Source organism: Leptonychotes weddellii, chromosome 1 (assembly GCF_054177405.1).
Source record: "Leptonychotes weddellii isolate Sample4059 chromosome 1, ASM5417740v2, whole genome shotgun sequence".
Taxonomy (NCBI): Eukaryota; Metazoa; Chordata; class Mammalia; order Carnivora; family Phocidae; genus Leptonychotes; species Leptonychotes weddellii.
This window is the reverse complement of record NC_138369.1, coordinates 75,790,840-75,810,039: the sequence shown is the minus strand read 5'-3', so window position 1 is coordinate 75,810,039 and position 19,200 is coordinate 75,790,840. Positions and strand designations below refer to the sequence as shown.

Below are 19,200 nucleotides of genomic sequence, written 5' to 3'. Positions count from 1 at the left end.
GGCAAGAAAGTTTAGTCCAAACTCCCTCTCACTTCCAGTTCCTGGGCTTCACTTGTTTCCATGGTAACTCTGTTACTCGGTGGCCACTCAGACAGAAGCAGGACTTGAAACAATAGGCATCTAAACACATTACCAGCTTTACGCTTGGAAATAATTTTCAGCATTTTTTTCTCCTTTGCTGTCAAACATTAACCTGTATGATGATGTGTGGTGTTGCAAGAACAATATAAATGCATATTGACTGAAAAATAATGTTTGCCAAACTTCCCTAACTGTGCATGAACACCACCAATACAGGAAGTCGATTTTAGAAAAAAGTTTCTGAGTTGGAACATCTGTAGGAGGGGTCTCCAAACTATAGAGCCCACAGGCCAAATCTGTGGCCTGCCACTTGTTTTGTACATCTTGTGAGCTAAGAATTGTTTTTACATTTTTAAGTGGTTGAAAAAAATCAAAATAATATTTTGTGATACCTGAAAATTATACAAAATTCAAATTTCAGTCTGAAATAATGTTTTATTGAAGCACAGCCATGCTTACTCATTTATATATTGTCTAAGGCTGCTTTTTTAAAGATTTTATTTATTTATTTGAGAGAGAGAGAGAGACAGAGTGTGCACGTACAAGCCGGGGGAGAGGTAGAGGAGAGGGAGAAGCAGACTCTTCACTGAGGAGGGAGCCAGACTGGGGCTCCATCCCAGGACCCTGAGATCATGACCTGAGCCGAAGGCAGACGCTTAACAACTGAGCCACCCAGGCGCCCCGAAGGCTGCTTTTGTGTTACAACAGCAGAGTTGAGAAATTGTGACCGAAACTGTATGGCCCACAGAGCCTATCTACTATCTAGCTCCCCACAGAGAGAATTTGCCAACCGCTGATCTAGAGACATGAATTGTACAGGAGAATTTAGACTAGGAGGCTGGGTACTTCTTCTTTGCCAAGAAGTCTATATCAGGTGCTGTCTTTATTCTTTCAGGCTGCTATAAAATACCATAGACTGGGTAGCTTATCAACAACAGAAGTGTGTTGCTCGAAGTTCTGCAGGCTGGGAAGTCCAAGATCAAAGCACCTGCATGCTCGCCTTCTGGTGAGGGCCCCCTCTTCCTTGTTCAAAGCCAGCACCTTCTCCCTGTGTCTCCACATGGCAGAAAGGGCTAAGGAGCTCTCTGGAACCTCTGCTATAAGGCACTAACCCCATTCATGAGGCCTAATGATTTAAGCACTTCCCAAAGACCCCACCTACTAATACCATCTCCTCTGGAGGTTAGAATCTCAACATATGAATTTGGGGGATGTGTGGGTACACATTCAGACCACAGCAGGAGTTTTCGATCCAGATGCAGGCCTTTCTCACTGAGTTTTTACACATTCCACTCACCTTTGCTTCTAGAAAAGCACAGCTGTTATTTTTGTGAAGACCAAGAGGAATAGCGTTACATGATACGATCACATTCTTTGTCAATAAGGCTCACACTCCACTCTCCTAGGGCTCAGGCAACATGCTACTTACTCCCTCATGTGTTTCATCTTGCTCCTGGCCACTGCGCTGGTGAACACTGTTGGTCCCGGGGACATGTCTGGAGCTGTGCTGGTGACGGTCCTTGTGTCTGAAACATCAATGCACAGCACTTACGGACTTCATCAGCACTCCAGCAACTTGGAGGCAACATTCAAGGGCAATCAGAAAACAGAAGTTAATCCACCTTCACCACTACGTAATGCTACATTAATTAGAGATGAATTCAATTATGACATGCACATTAAGGAGATTGATTCCTAATGACAAGATTATTTATAGTTTTAATACGCACAAGGAATTCCAGGACCAAGCCTCTCACCAAAAGGATTCCTTAAACGGAACACCATTATTTAAAAGATGGGCTTTAGACTAGCAAACTCTCCAGGAAATGCATCAATGACAAAGCCAACACTCCCGAGGAGCCCTTAGCAGTTGCTTTCAGCAGGTGTGGTATTTGCTCCGATGACTGAGACAGTTTTTCTAATAAGATTAATTTTCCCTTTATCTTAATCCCGCACCTGAGCATGGCGTTTTTGCAATGGAAAGCAAGATGCTGACGGTTGGTGGGGGTGGGGGGGGTGTCACCTGCAGCCGTGAACTTCAGCAGAACAGAGCAGAAGGCCAAAATTGGGTTCAGGAGGTAAAGTGTTGTTAATGAGAGCTGCAGTGTTATGAAATCTGCTGAGAAAGCTACAGTTTCTACTGATAAACCCTGGAGGCTCCTACAAGGCATGTTGGAATTGAAGGGAAGGAAATAGTCCATCAACTGAAACCACACTACTTCCCATTAGGAAGCTAACGAGGGCCCCTGAGCGAGGGCTGGGGTCGTGCAGAGTTGGATTTGCATACCGTCCTTCCCGGAGCTGGGGCAGAATCTTCTTGTGCATTCCTTACATCCCCCACAAGGTGCCTCACACTCCATCAGGAAAAAACATTGAACGTCCTAATATTCATTTATAAATTATATCCACGTAGTAGTTGCTATGTCCCAGAAGGGCCCCATGTTGGGACATTCCCACGCTTCCCGCCCCATCTCTTGTAACACGTGACTGTCTGATTTAGGGACCAAATGAGGGAGTGAGAGCCAGTTCTCATATTACATATTAGCAAAGCTTTCTTCTTATATTTTTAAGTTTAAAAAATTAAATGCAAATTCTAGTATTCCTCAACTACACCCTTCTTTTGTACACCCCCTGGGAGGGCATGCATCTCACTTTGAACTGCTTGCTCTCATGGCTATCGTTGAGATGAATACTCTCCTGCTTAACTCTTGGTCAGAATCTCCGATCTTTTCTCAGCCTCCATCCCTAGATGCAGAATTACTGGCTCGACAGGTATGAACTCTATAAAGCTCCTGCTCTTTCTGGTACTTCACCAGTTATGGCCAGTGACTGATTGCTCCCCTTTGGCTCCCTCCTGGCGATCACCCCTTCCACACCCCGAGGGAAGACCCACCTCAGCCTCCCCTGGCGTCAGACAGAAGCTTTATTTCAGCTTTCCCCTCCCACCAGCTCTGGCCAGGACAGCTGCTTCTCCCCAAGGAAGGCTTTTGTGAGGAGGAGAGATGGCATAAGGGGTTCGTTTCATGTGCTCATTGGTTGCTTTTTATAATCATCTTCCCTAGATCCTGAAAAGTTACTAAAACCATCACCACACCACACCAAGTAAAACGCAAGCTCAAAAACCAGTCCTGCCAAGACAGAAAAGAAGGTGCTGCTTTCCCTTCTCTTCCAGAGAGCTGGCAAATCCTGAAGACTTGTGCAAATAAAGGTCAAAGAAATTTCCAGAAGAGCTGCAGTTTATTTTATTGTGGCCACGATTCCCCTCAGTAGGGCTCTCAGTATTGCTGGGAAAGATGCTAAGCCTTGAGCCGGAGCAGAGAACAGGCCAAATACCATTTCAAGTACCAGCGTTGGCAAAGCTCGATGCTCAAGAGCAATTCCTTTTTTCATTTTTCTTATTGGCCAGGCTTTTTCCTCTCCATCCCACCTTTCACCAGGAATAGCAGTTGCTTTATGTCAAAGAGAAGGACAACACATTTAGCAATCATAATAAAAACGACTGGGCTAGAATCATAGACTTCAGCTTCTTAGATGAATCCCAGAGTCACTGAATCCGAGTGTGTTTTAGAACTCTGCTTCTCAAACTTCAATGTGATATGAATCACCTAGAGATCTTATTAAAAATGTAGATTCTGTCTTCGTAGGCGCAGGTAGGGTCTGGAATTCTGCATTTCCAACAAGCTTAGACAGGCCAGCTACATAATTTGTGGGGCCCACAGCTGAATGACAGTGCAAGGCCCCCTGTTCAAAAAGCAAGAGAAAAGCTGATTACTTTCTTCTGCTTCTGATTACTTGTGGACTGTCACGGTGTTTTTTTATGGGGCATTTAATGCTCTCCCTCAGGAACTGGAATAGATACTCTCAAGGAGGGTGAAGACCCTTGCAGGGGCTCAAGGACCCCGCCTGCCCCTGATCCTCCCCTATCTGTGCACAGGCCCCCATAGGGAATGGAGGGTGGTGGGGGCCGGGTAGTTAGGGAGTGGGTGGTGGAGAAATCTTCCCGGGGGGTGGCTGGAGGCAGCATGCAAGTGAGGCTTCAAGCCCCCAGCATAGGTTCCATTGTCCCATCAGACTTCACTCATAAACATAAATTCAAAGATAAAATTATTAGGGATTTTACTAAACCCCAAGTGCAAGGCCCCCTCCTGAGCCTGGGACACCATGCAGCTGCACTGGTTGCAGGCCCATGAAGCTCTGGTTCTAGAGCTCTGCTTTCTCAGACTTAAAAAATAGATGAATCCTTAATCCTTGTGTTGATTTTCTTTTCTTTTCTTTTTTTTTAAAGATTTTATTTATTTATTTGACAGAGAGAGACACAGTGAGAGAGGAGCACAGGCAGGGGGAGTGGAGGGGGGAGAGGCAGGCCTCCCGCCGAGCGGGGAGCCCGATGCGGGGCTCGATCCCAGGACCCTGGGATCATGACCTGAGCCGAAGGCAGACGCTTAACCATCTGAGCCACCCAGGCGCCCCCCTTGTGTTGATTTTCTAAAGTTAATCTTCTCTTTATTAATTTCAACAGAAGGTTCATGGCCTTGGAAGTAGTACGTATGTGTAAGACACATAATGTTAGGTGCATGTATGAATTCACAAATTCCCTGCGAGAACTGTATACCCTCTTCCCAAGGAACTTCCCGCCACAGGTTGGAAGTGCACCCTCCCATGAGTAAGTCTGCCCCTCGCTGTCTACCTTTGGCTATCCCTCACTTTTGCTTCACCTCCATCTTTTTTCTAAAGAATCGTGGATCTGACAGGAAGCATCGGTTTCTAAGAAGAACGTCCAGCAACCAGTCATCAAATGAAGCTTCTACCTAGGATAATTTTTAAAAAGTGGATATGGGCACACGTAAGGAGTGGCCAAGGAAGATGTTTAAAAAAACAAAAACATCATAAAAAAACAAAAACAAAAAAACAAAACAAAACAACTCTGACCAGTCTATTCTGCCAGTGGTGAGTTCTGAAGATACTTGACTCAGGTGTGCCTCTGGGAAAAGCCCTATCGTAGGTGTTAAGTGGCTCTGACTTCAGCCTCAAGCCAGAGAAGAGCAGGGGATCAAATGGCATGTCCTGCTTCCTTCTACCTACTCACTGTGTGGGTTGTGTGTTCCTTAGAAGGAGACTGTGACCCCATTAGAATAAAGGGAGAGTGACTATGGTCACACCGTGGAGAATTCCACTGTGCTCATGGCTCAAACCACGGGTCAGCCTCAAAATGGAAGGTCCAGACATTTTGAAAAGAAGGTGGTGACAGGAAATGTAACCTAGAACAATTTCAGCTCTCGCTTCCTTCTTCCATCCCCATCATGCCCTTCCCTGGAACAGGTAGGACCTGTGATTCCTAGGGAAACACAACAGCAAACCAATGCCACTTAGCGGTTCTGGTGAGTTTCCTTTTAAACCAACCACACTCTTCCCTTGTGTCATTGAGCCTGGGGTCTGTCTCCCTCAAATTCTCCTCTCTCTCCTCTAGGCCCTGTCACGGTCGGCTCTCTGCCATCCTCCTTTCCTGGGTCCCATCTTTCCACGGCTCACCCCCCCCGCTTTCCATCCTTGGTTCCTGTACCAGGTACAGGACTTGTATTTCGGTACTTAGATTTAGGGTCTTTTAAAAACTTTACTTCTATCCAAATTCATCCCAAATCAGCATTAACAACAACAACAACAACAATAATGGCTAACCCTTTTTTAGTAGACAAGTGCCAGGCCCTGTGCTGAGCAGCTGACCTGTAAATCATGTCATGTGAGGGTTCTGGGAAGTAGGTACATTTTTCAATGAATGAGCTTTGAGACAGTGAGTAACTTACCCAAGTTCATTACAACTGACACATGACATGGCCGGAACTCGAAACCAGGCCTTGTTTTATTCCACAGTCCTAGATGTTGGCAACCCTACTGGAACCTTCCCAGAGTGCATATCCACTCTATGGCAGCCACTGGGCCAGATGTCAGCTGAGGCACTGCCCGCCATGGTTTGCTTTCTAATACTCATAGTCACAGAGATGAATCTGTTACTCCACTCCCCTATACTTTTCTTTTCTTTTTTTTTTTTTGATTATTTATTTATTTGACAGAGAGAGAGAGAGAGGGAGGGAGAGCACACAAGCAGGCAGAGTAGCAGGCAGAGGCAGAGGGAGAAGCAGGCTTCCTGCAGAGCAGGGAGCCCGATGTGGGGCTCGATCCCAGGACCCTGGGATCATGACCTGAGCCGAAGACAGATGCTTAACCAACTGAGCCACCCGGGCGCCCCTCCCCTGTACTTTTCTAACCAGTTAGTAAGCTCCCTGACTACAGAGATTATGTCCTGTTCATCTTTTTTTTTTTAACTTCTTAATCCATTTTCAAGTGTACAATTCAATGGCAATAAGTACATTCGCCATATGCAATTATCACTATTTATTTCCAAAACTTTTGCATCGCCCCAAACAGAAACTCTACAGTCAGGAAACAATTCCCCATGCACCTCTCCCCAAATCCCTACTAACCTCTAATCACTTCCTGCGTCTGTGAATTTTACTGTTCTAGGTACCTTATGTAAATGAACTCATACAATATGTGTCCTTCTGGATCTGGCTTATTTCACTCAGCATACTATTTTCAAGGTTCATCAATGTATGACATTAGCAGGACTTCCTTTCTACGGACGAATAATATTCTTTGTATGTATACATCACGTTTTGTTTATCCATCCATCTGTTGATGGACACTTCAGTGGTTTCCACTTTTTGAGTATTATGAGTAATGCTACAGTAAACATTGGCATACAAGTATCTGAGTACCCACTTTCTATGCTTTTGAGTACATATCTAGGAGTAGAATTGCTGGGTCATATGGTAATTCTATATTTAGCTGATTGAGGAGCCACCAAACTGTTTTCCATAGCAGCTACACTGTTTTACCTTCCCATTATTAGTGTGTGAGTTCTCCACATCTTCGCCAACACTGTTATTTTTTGGTTTTTAAATTATAGCCATCCTAGTGGATGTGAGGTGGCATCTCATTGTGGTTTTGATTTGCATTTCCCTAATGACTTTTCATGTGGTTATTGGCCATTTACATATCTTCTTTGAAAAAATGTCTATTCAAGTCCTTTGTCTATTTTTAAATTGTTTGTATTTTTGTTGTTGAGCTGTAGTTCTTTATATATTACAGATATTAAACTTTTATTTAATATATAATCTGTAAATATTTTTTACCTTGTTCATCTTTGTACCTCCAAAGTTCATCTCAGCATAAGGCATGTATCATATTAAATTTATACCTAAGTATTTTATTCTTTCTTGGCGGGGGAAGGGTCGCTTTTCACATTTTATTGGCCACAGGGGAGGGGGCCACAGGTGAGAGGGCCATATCACCAGAGGTGCTCACCATTTCTTCAGCTACTCCAAGCTTGGTTCCTAGGGATCCTGAGGGTGGCTGGGTGCGTTGGACATGTTCCCATCATCTGGGAGGGCGGGGGGAGGAATGGATAGTTGTAGGGTGTGGCCCGGTTGTTCATGGTAGCATATTTGGTGAAAGGGCTGAGGGTTGGCAGAATTATAGTGAGGCCCCCAGTGGTGAAGGATGCGACCAGCACCAGCTCCTTGGCCCAGGCATCCTTGAGGAAGGAACGAGTCTCCTGGCCATCTTGGTCACAGCAGTGGCCTATACCTAAGTATTTTATTCTTGATGCTATTGTAGATGGAATTGTTTTCTTAATTTCGTTTTTGAAATGTTCACTGCTATGTATAAAAATACAACTGGTTTTAGTGTATTGATCTTGTATCCTGCAATCTTGCTTAACTTATTAGTGCTAATAGTTTTTAGTGAATTTCTTAGGGTTTTCTACGTACAAGAGCATGTTTCTGCAAATAGAGATAGTTTTACTTCTTCTTTTCCAATCTGGATGCCTTTCATTTCTTGCCCTTGCCTAATTTCCCCGGCTAGAACTTCTAGCACAGTGCTAAATGGAAGTGGTGAATGAAGTCTTTGTCATGTTCCTGTTCTTAGGAGGAAAACATTCTTTCTTACACCATTAAGTATGAATTAGCTATAGGTGTGTTCACAGAAGCCCTTTATCAGGTGTAGGAAGTTCCTTTCCATTCTTAGTTTGTTGAGTGTTCTTTATCAAGAAAGGTTGTTGGATTTTGTCAAATGCTTTTTCTGCATCTATTGAGATGATCACATCGTTTTTGCCCTTTATTCATATGTTTTATTTCATTAATTGATTTTCTGATGTTAGATGACCCTTGCATTCTTTGGATAAATCCCACTTGGTCATCAAGTATAATCCTTTTTTTTTAATGTTGCTGGAATTATTTTAGTAGTATTTTGTTGATGATTTTTGCACATACATTCACGATGGATATTGGCTCATAGTTTTATTTGTTTGTTCTTGTGATGTCTTAGTCTGGTTTTGATATAAAAGAATGGCCTCATAGAATAAGTTGGGAAGTATTGTCTCATATTCCATTTTTTGGAAGAGCTTGTGAAGAACTGGTATTAATTCTTCTTTGAATATTTGGCAGAATTTACCAGTGAAGCCTTCTAGGCCTGAGCTTTTCTCTATTGGAAGTTTTTAGTTTACTAATTTAATCTACATGTTATAGGCGCATTCAGATTTTTCGTTCTTGACTCAGTTTTGGTAATTTGTGTCTTTCTAGAAATTTGTCCATTTCCTCTAAGTTATCTAATTTGCTGGCATACTATTGTTCACAGTATGCCCTTATAATCTGTTTCATTTCCTTAAGGGTAGTAGTAATGTCTCCCCTTTCATTCCTGATTCATGAATTTGAGTCTTTTTTCTTATTTTCTTGGACATTATGGCTAAAGATTTATTAATTCTGTTGATCTTTTTAAGGATTTTTGGTCTTGTTGGTGTCCTCTATTGATTCTTTATTTCATTTATTTCCACTCTAGTCTTTATTATTTCCTTTCTTCTTCTTGCTTTGGGTTTAATTTGCTCATCTTCTTCTAGTTTCTTAAGGGAGGTATTATATTTTAGATGCTTGAAGGTAGGAATTAAAGTCAATGGTAATTTAAATAGTAGCCATGGTCCTTAACCCAGAAAGAGCTTGCAGTCTACTAGGGAAGACAGGGTATCCGTCTAGATGATCACCAGGAGTGCTACTTGGTATGTTGACATAAGACACCATGCTGCAAAGAGGGGTACTGAGGGTCTTTGGGAAAAGCACTAGCCTTCAAGTTAGAGGACCAGAGTTATTGTTCTAGTTCTACTCTCACTGGCTACATAGCCCTCAGGTCACCTCCCAGAGCCTCAGTTTGCTCATATTATATTTAAGCAGTTTCATCGGCCTTCTCTCAATTGGAACCTTCTATGACCTGGTATAAGACATCTCCCTGGACCTCCAGGGGGGTGGAATTTCCTTGGGAAGGCAACACTAATACTAATAACAACAACAACGATAAGCAACCAGAAGGACCAAATATTAAGAGGCAAATGGCTGGCACCAACAATCAATGGGGCAGGCACTCTGAAACATCAGAAAAAGTCATCCTGAAGTGTTTCCCCACCTGCGCAACACAGGACGAGGAGGATTAGAACACTTGACACTATCCCCTGGGGATGTTTTGACAGTGAGATGAACACAAGACGATATGAAGAGACAGTCGGCAACTAGGAGCTGTGTTTCATAAGGGTGCAGAGCACAGCTCATCAGAGTAATATTGTCGGGCTTCCTGCTACTTCTATGGTCTCTTACCAGCCGAGCTATTTCCCCGAAGGAGTGACAGCTTGATGATTCTGACATTTCACCAGCAGAGAGATTCTTCTCTCATTTCCTCCAAAATTTCCCTTTACACATTTGCTCTACTCATTTACTACTCCCAGCTCAGTGCCTGGATGGATGACCTTGATGATAAAACAGAAACCTGCGTTCACCCTCCCTGCAAAACCTCCTGCCATGTGGGTGATAAAGAGCTGATGCAGGGACTGCAGGGCTGGATATTTTAGCAAACAAGATCCCATGTAAGCACCTGGGACATTGCTTACTCAGGAATCCTTGCAGACACTGCCCTTCGTGCACAGTACGTGCAGGATGTTTCTCTGCTAATCTTTTACCCTCCCATTTCTTGCAAGTGCCTCAGGAACACTCCAGAAATACAGTTGCCCCTCTTGGCCCAAATTATTGCAAAGGCACGTCCTCATGGCCCACATTGTTCCCCCTACTCTTTAGAGTGGCACATGATGGAAGATTTGTCTGTGGGCTGACAAACTTTTTCTGTAAAGAGCCAAGTAGCGTTAGACTTGCAGGCAAATAATCTCTGTTGCAACCACTCAACTCTGCCGTTGTAGCATGAAAACAGCCATAGACAAGAGGTAAATAAATGAGCATGGCTGTGTTCCAGTAAAATCTTATTTACAAAAACAGGTATTGAGCCAGATTTGGCCTGTGGGCTGTAGTTTATCAACTCCTGGCCTAGACGATGGAGAAGCTTCACAATTCTGAGCTGGAAGTGACTATAGACCTCTTCACGCCAACTTGTCTCATCTTATAGATCGGGAAACTGAGGCCAAGAGAGGCTGTGTGGCTTGCTCCAGGTCACAGAGCTATAAGGAAAGAGGCAGAATCAGGACTAGAACTGTGGCTTCCTGACTGCCAAATGTGTGATATTTCTAATCCCTCACAGAAATGACACATCCAGATAAGGATTTTCATGAGCTGATTTTGAAAAATCAGGAAATTTTCAGACAAAACCCCTCCTCCAAAGGTTGAAATTTGGGGAGAACATGACACCTGTCATCTCATCTCTCTGCCTCTCCAGACGATGGCTCAGGGCTTATTATGGAGGACCATGAACCAGTAGGGCGTGTGAGAGCCGTGCCACTCTGCTGAGAGGCTTATCTGACCCTCATCTTTGTTTCCTTGAGCTTCTCTCGTGATGATAGTGGACCTCAGGATGTCAATAAAATTGCCTCAGAATCTGCAAAGCAGGCTGCTCTCTGTCTTCACTGTTACCTCAACACCCCACGGATAGTGACGCACCACCCCAATTTCCTTTCAAGGAAGAAGCTGTTCCCCAGCTGCCTGGAGCGCTGCAGATGGCCAGCCAGCCTCCAGCTGCGGCCGTTCCAGGATCTGCCTCCGCCATAGAAAGCTGCCTTGCCCAAGATCACGCCGTTCCCATGTGGCCCACATTTAATGACTGACCATGGTAGAGGTAGAAATCCTGGCCATTTTGGCCCATGCAGACAATTCTGGTAAGTCCAGAACTCCCATGGATTTGGGCCAGGATTGTCAGGACTGCATCACTGCACCGTCCCCGCCTCTGCCTCACCTCTCCTGTCCGCAGGGCTCTCCTGAGGGCACTCCCAAGCAAGCATCCTGCCCACTCGACTTCGTGTCAGAGGCTGCTTCCTGAAGAACCCTAGCCATGACACAGGGGAGAAACAGGGGCATGGAGGTGGTTGTCTTGGCAACATGAACAAGTTGAGCATTAAACAAGAGCAATAGTAAAGATACCGATGTAGCCCTTTACCCCTCCCCTTGAGCAATTCTTTCGGAATACTGTCCGCAGCCGCCACCTAGGAGAGCTGTTGCCGTCAGCGGCAGCTGTGCCCAAGCCCAAGCCCCTGAGGAGGCTGGTGAAGGAGGGAGTCCGGAGGAAAGAAGAAGGTCCGGGAGAGAACAGCCTCCAGAAGCTTCCAGTGGGAAGGGAGCCAGGGCACATTCAGGTGAGCACTTAGAGTCCCGACTCTGTGATGTTTGCTAAGTTACAAAACTGACTCAGCTTCCTCTCCTGGACAAGAAGCCTGTGCACAAGGCTCCAGTAAAGCTCAAACCAGTGATACACAGAAAGGCGTTCTGCTGTTCGCAGAGGCCCAGGACGAATTTACGCCGCCTCCCTCGGCCCCACGGCAACCACCACAGTGCTTTGCACAAGGGCAGCTCCCCAAGAGCGCCCCACTGTCTCCACCAACGTTAAATTAGTTGGAAAAAAGTGGGTCAGCTTGGGAAAGAAAACTCGCTACTCATAGGGGAGATAATAAATACCAGAAGATGGGAAATAAACTTTCTATTTTTACTACATGGTTATTTCACACCACAAATACTCAGCTGAACTGTATGGAAGATTAAAAACAACAGGAGTTCAGGGCTTTGCAAATGTTCATTTCCTTTTGAATGTACCAGAAGAGGCCTTCTAAGAATAGCACCTATCAGTACAAAAAAAAGAAAAGAAAGAAAGAAAAAAAAAAAAAAAGAGTGTCTGGGTTTTTTTAATAAGCAATTAAATGTGGATACAGGTTGAGAAGAGATTTGTGGAAGCAGACTCTGACTTCTTCAGTTGCACTTACCCCGTGCGGCCAGAAGCCAGTATTTGGGGAGTTTAATTAGTCTAAGCTGTCAATGTGGAGAATCCTAGCTTGAGAAACAAAACTTGCTTTTTTTGTGATGGCAGATTGGGCTCGTTCAAGACTGACTAATATACTTAAGGTAAACGCATCAGTGCTTCCCTGTTCTTTTAGGAGAAAATAATCACATAAGTCATCCATGTTCATTGCAGACAAATTAGAAACCACAGAAGGGAAGAGCTGCTTAAACACCACTGCTAACACTGTGGTGTTTCCAAATGCACACACACACACACACACACGTGTGTGTGTATCAACTACAGCTCTGTACACTTGATTACTTTATAACACCTTTCATGCCAATGAATACATAACTGCATCATCATTTTTAATAAACTGTAAAGAACTTCTTTGTTCTAGAAAATATACTAGTCTCCATTATAGGCATTTATTTTTATTCCAGTTTTTCACTATGGTAAGCAACACTGCCATGAAGACCTTTATATATTTATCTTTACACCCACCTCTATCTCTTCAAGATAAATTTCTAGACAAAGACTTACTGGGTCACAAATAATTTGTTCTTTCAGGTTAATATAACCTAAATGTTGAAAGAAAATCTTTTTTCTGGGTTGTAAATACCATTCTCTTCAGTGGGGTCATAAATATATATTAAAATTGAATGTGAGGCACCTTTATTAAAAACTTGATTCAATTTTTCAAAATTTGTCAAAAGTCAGCATTTTCTTTATAAAGCCATAGGTGGAAGTAAAAACACCCTTTTTCCTGATATCCTAGCCCAGTGGATCTCAAAGCAGAGTCCCTGGACCAGCAGCGTCAGCATCACCTGGGAACTTGTTAAAAATGCAGATTCTCAAGACCAACAACCTCAAACCTACTGAAGCAGGTGGGGGTGGGGCCCAGAGAGCTGGTGAGTCTGATGCTGCCCACTCATCCTCATTGATGTTCATTACTTCCTGCCTGCAATTCTAGTTATTTGGTCTAGAGATGTTCATACCCCTAACTACCTGGAAATTCCTTAAAAATATGAACTGTGAATCATATTCCTTTTGTGCCCTACCATGGTTCTGGGCCAGGAAATGCTCACACTAATTGATTTGTAGTTAAACGCAGTCTTACTCACATTTCCAACTTTTCACATAGATAACCTGACGGTAGTTCTAAATGAACTAGAAAAGACACCCTCTGTCCTAGCAAATGGAGGGACAAACTCCCTCCCTGCCAGGGACAGTGGCCTCACAAAGCAATTGGTCTGGGACATAATTACTGCCAGAAAGAACCGCTCAATATCGTCCCTTTCAAAGAACAAGTAGTCTCTAAAGTTCAAATGGCCAAGTGAATGTGTTCATTGACAGGGGCCCAGGAGCAGCCACCTCACCCAGGAAGGCACAGCGATGGCCATCTGTGCTGCGTGCAATCAGACATACCAAGAGCATCACTGAGCTGCTTCTGGGGCTGAGATGGACGACAGAGGGTCTGTGTCCTGACCACCTCTTGTCAGCTGAATGGCGTGGAACTGGGGTCTCAGTTGAGTACTTAGCTAAGCAGATCCAGGACCAAGCGTCTTGGTTCGGCAAGCAGGCACGCACTCCGTGGAGTTCACCCCCAGCTGGCATGGCCATGGCCCCCCATTCGGGACAAGGTCGCACCTTTTATTAGACAGTGCCTGTCCGAAACAAATGGCTCCCTCTACAGTCAGCAACACAGAAGATAAGTCAAACAAGGATTACCCTGAATCATCTACTCCTTCTGTGAAAGCCAAAAGAGATGTGGCCACAAAACACTTTAAGGCTATCTCTCCCTCCACATCTCTTAGAACCAGAAAGTTCATTACTACAATAGATATTTATTATTATGTTTGGCCTCACATTCTTCTTCCTTTGTTGGAAGAATCTTCTACTTTGTGAGACGGAGTCTGGCTCGCACTAAAGAAGCTAAAACCCTGGCTACTCACTTTTCCAGCCTCCCTTATCGTAGGCACATTGTGTCGACACATGACCAGCCTCTGCCAATGAGACACATCCTCCCCAGACTGTGTATCTGAAGTTGGTAGTGAGAAGAGGACACATGGAGTCCATCCAGCCAGGGCCTGGGCAGGAGTGGCAGCCATGGCCAGGTTCCCAAGGTGGCAATGAACAAAAGTCTAGCAATGATGCCCAATGTCCAGCATTAGTGGCCTTGAGGACTTCCAAGCCACCCTTGAAAGAGGCCCATGTGGCGGGAACTGAGGCCCTCCGCCAACTTGCTGCTGAATGAGTGAGTCATCCGGCCTTCAGATGACTGGTCCTGATGTCTGACTATAACCTCATGGGCCCCTGAGCCACAACCACCCACCCGAGCCATTTTTAAATTCATGACACAGAAACCATGGAAAACAGTAAATGAGTACTGTTGTTTTCGGCCAATAAGTGTTTGAGTACTTTTTATGCAGCCATAGATAAGCAACATAGGCACCGACTTTTATGAAGGGTCAGGAGAAGAAATGAATATATGAAGACTGTTTCTGCATTTACCTTAAAACCAGTTTTGAAATCACTGTGTTGCTGTATGGTTACTTTAGAAATGCTGTGCTACTAAATTCTTAGAACTTAGTAGTAGGAAAAAAAGGTGTCCTTTGGAAATGGATAAATGATCTTAAAATCCATGTGGGAAAATAAATGTCAGAGGATAAGAATCTTTTGAAAAAAATAAGAAAATTGGAAGATAATTGTCCTATTAGATATTAACACATCCCATAAAGGCAGTATAATTAGAACACTCTGGTACTGACAGAAGATTAAGAACCGAGATCAGGGTGGCTCAGTCGGTTAAGCATCTGCCTTCAGCTCGGGTCATGATCTCAGGGTCCTGGGATCAAGCCCCACGTCTGGCTCCTTGCTCAGTGGGGAGTCTTCTTCTCCCTCTCCTCACTCTGCCCCTCCTCCTCCTCATGCTCTCTCTCTCAAATAAATTTTTTAAAAATCTTAAAAAAAAAAAAGAATCGAGATCAGTAGACCAAAATAGAATCAGAAACAGACAATATCCAGGAGTTGTGATATGACAAAAGGAGAATTTAAATGAAATGGAAGAGAATAATTCACCTGGCATAAAAACTATGAAAATAAGACAATAAGAATCCTAGAAGAAAATTCAGGAGTCCATATACAAGAGTCTCTTTAAAAGAAATAAACAGGAAAGCTAAAGTCTATAAAAACAAGATAGAAAAGGTAGCAGTAATATCTTTATAATTATATAGCTCAATACATTGAAACTTAAATCAAATGCAAGTAGTAGTGAATATTTCCCTCTACACAAAAGGGTACTGGATATTAAAGACCCTGGTAAATACCTTTTACAAAGAAAAGGAGACCTTATTTGTTTTAGAAAAAATAATAAAAATTAGCTACATAGATAGTTCATGTCACATTAACAAGTGAGATGACTCAGGCAAATAACACCGAATGGAACCACTCACCGTTCCTGAGCAAAGCCTGTCTGTGGCTGCCTGTTCCTGCCTCTGGGTTCCTTCTTTCCCTTCCACCTGTGGGGTCTTCAGCTCCTCATGGCCAAATCTGTCCTATGGCAGGAATGATCTCGTATCTTCTCCTTGAAGCTTCCTTGATGACTTCCATCCCCCTCAACTAAAAGCGATCTCCCCATTTTCTGGATCCTTACTCTTTTGTTGTATAGTTATTCAGGCTTTTGTCTTAGTTCTCCTCTGAAATCGTAAGTCTTTAATGGCAAGATGCAGGCCTAAGATATCATTATGGCCTAACACCATTCCTCTACAAAGTACTCTGTTGGTGGAGGCTATTGAGAGGACCTGACTGCCGGTTGATCAGTGAGCCGGACCCCAGCAATGAGAGGCCGCTCATCCCTTCCCTTCCCGTCATTGGAATGTACATTCCACTTGCCTTTCCTGGGCCAGAGGCTGCTCCAAGGACACAGCCTTAAGGTAATGATGTGGTATTGAGACCTTTTGGATGGTTGGTATACGTGACTAAACCCAGTTAAACCCTCTACATCGGCAGGTGGCTGCAGAGATCTAATCGTCTTACAGCCACCCAAGACAAGCCTCATATGTAAGTTCCCTTGCTTATTAAACCTGCCACCTACCAATTTGGAGCGGCCTGCCTCTTTCTTCGGCCTCTCCTTGACTGCCTAGGCATAGGGGCTGGTTTCAGATTATATCAAGGAAGCTCCCAAGGAACTTACAAACCAACATATATTAACTTGGTGATATCCTAATGTATGAGTGATAAAAGAATTCATGATTGCTGAGTTTCTCTCTTAGTTAGGCAAACTCAATCACTGGCACTTTTTTTCTAGATAGTAGTAATATACAGAATGTTCTTTGCTAAGAGTGTGCTACTAAGAATGAGTAATACTACAGTTTTAGGGATTTATTTATATTACAAAGCCCTTTCCCTACCCCTGTCGCATCACCACACATCTGCTAAATGACCATGTCTGGCATGGTAGCAGACACATAGTAGGTTCTCTATAAATTGCCACTAATTCTGAATCTGTTGCATCCTTTCAAGTTTTAAAGAACTTACAGAAACTATTAAATTTCCCTAATACAGAAACAGAAAGTATAATGGCAAACAGGTATCGTGCATTGTGCATCCGCATCAAAATTATCCAAGTGGTTTATGGTCCAAAATGTCCCTCCTCTCCTCAAATGTAGTGGTTTCAGTATGTCAGGAAGGAAAGATAAAACACTATGATGACATCATTCTAATTAGTATGAGAAATTCATTTCTTTCAAGGTGAAAAGCACAATAGTGCAAGGTTAAATGGCTGTCAGTCAACCTTACAGTTAACAGCTTAGAGTTTGAAGAGCTTAAGCAAAGGAAGATTCTAAAGGAATCAGAAGCCCTGATGCCTTCTCTGGTCTAGATCAGTCACATTGTTTAGTAGAGATTAAATAGTTATTACCAAGGTTCAGTGGAAGAATTGAGGGGTAACAATTTTCAAAAAGCCAAACTGATCAGACAACACAACACACTAAGAAGATCTTAATGGGCAGAGAGGTTCTGAAGCATCTGTTATATTCTAACTGCTTCTGTGAGAACATCCAGTTTGGATCTACAAAATAAGCCTTCTTATAAAAGTATAGTTTGCCGGGGCGCCTGGGTGGCTCAGTCGTTAAGCGTCTGCCTTCGGCTCAGGTCATGATTGAGCCCCGCATCGGGCTCCCTGCTTGGCGGGAAGCCTGCTTCTCCCTTTCCCACTCCCCCTGCTTGTGTTCCCTCTCTCACTGTGTCTCTCTCTGTTAAATAAATAAAATCTTAAAAAAAAAAAAAGTATAGTTTGCCAAGGACTCATATCATTCTGCTGATGACTTCTCTCTCTAGAAGTACAGCCAATTTCATAAACATTTAAAAATGTTAAATTTCATATGTTGCCTTGATTCATAATCTGGTCACTATGAAATATGGAGACAGAATTTTCTTTTCTAAGTTCAAAGAAAAGGAAGTGAGAGGGCATCTTCTGTCCTTACTGAATAGTGATGGGCCTGAACAGTTATCATAGTAATACTACCTATTGTCTGTGTAATGAGAGCCCATAACCAGTTCCCCATCTTAAGTCACTCCTTTCAAAGCTACCTCCTTATCGTTTGTTAAAGGTAATCTTTTCTGACCATGCTTAAAAACCAGTGGTATCCTAATCCACAGGATAAAATTCAAGCTCTTTAACCTGGCATACAAGATTATTCATGGGTTTAGCCCTACATAGCCAGGTTTGCTGATCCCTTTCTCACACCTTATTCCAGTAATACCAAACTTCTTGATAGTTCCATGAATATACCCAGTTGTTTCCTACCTCTGAGCTTTCATGCTGTTTGATCCTTTCTAAAGAATACGACCCCCCTCCAACCCCTTGTCAACTCTATTCATCTTTCTACTCATTCATCAAATGATTATTGAAAAAATACTGTGTGCCAGGCTGTATGTTAGACTCTGAGAATACTACAGTGAATAAGATCTTGTACTGCCCTGGGGTGCCTGGGTGGCTCAGTCAGTTAAGCTTCTGACTCTTGATTTCGGCTCAGGTCATGATCTCAGGGTCCTGGGATCAAGCCCCAAGCTGGGCTCTGAGCTCAGCGAGGAGTCTGCTTGAGATTCTCTCTCGCTCACTCGCTCTAAAACAAATAAGTAAATATTAAAAAAAAAAGATCTTGTACTGCCCTCACTGACACAAGAAATTACAAACCTCACCCTCTGTGAAGTCCTCCCCAAGCTGCATCCCCATAGTGGACCCTTGTCTTCCACTTTCCTTGTTCACAGTATGTGTAGTCCTCATCACGGTGCCCTCTAATTATCAGCCTACCTGACTACACTGGGAGCTCATTAAGACAGGGACGTCATTTTCTGTAATATCTGGCTTATTGTACATGCTTCATAAACATTTGTAGGGAAGAAAGGAACGGGGGAGGGGGAGAAAGGCAGGATACACATTTAAACCGTGGAAATTTCATGTTTTAATGTATCTGCCCTTGGTGAAATGGCCTGCATTCTTGGCTATTTCCCCCAGGCCCTGATTTCTGGCCTTTTCTGCTCTCTTTTTAATTTCTTCTCTCCCTCCCTCTCTTAATTCCACCTGGGATCACTCAACATCCTGTTCATGACTGGCCTTGTGTCTTATATGCCATGGGAAATTTCAGGGGGGATTTAGGGCTTCAGAAATGAGGTGCCTCCATTTGGGACAACAAACTCTATGTGTGAAAGAAGCACCTAGTGGTGCTCTCTGGTATTGTTACAAAACTGTGCCTGGTTTGTCCGGGACCCTACCTGGTGATTGAGACCATGTTCCAAATATGTCTCAAC

The 19,200-nt window shown here is 43.6% G+C and overlaps 1 protein-coding gene across 1 annotated transcript in view; it reads right to left on the bottom strand.

Moving 5' to 3' along the window:
* Positions 1–243: 243 nt before the first annotated feature.
* The window catches only part of NEK11 (NIMA related kinase 11), a 188,005-nt gene continuing 169,048 nt past the window's right edge, over positions 244–19,200 (bottom strand). Inside the window, exon 15 of the mRNA XM_081802014.1 lies at positions 244–1,607. Within this exon, the coding sequence (XP_081658140.1) occupies positions 1,507–1,607 (101 nt within the window). The 3' untranslated portion in view covers positions 244–1,506. The remainder of the gene's footprint in view (positions 1,608–19,200) is intronic.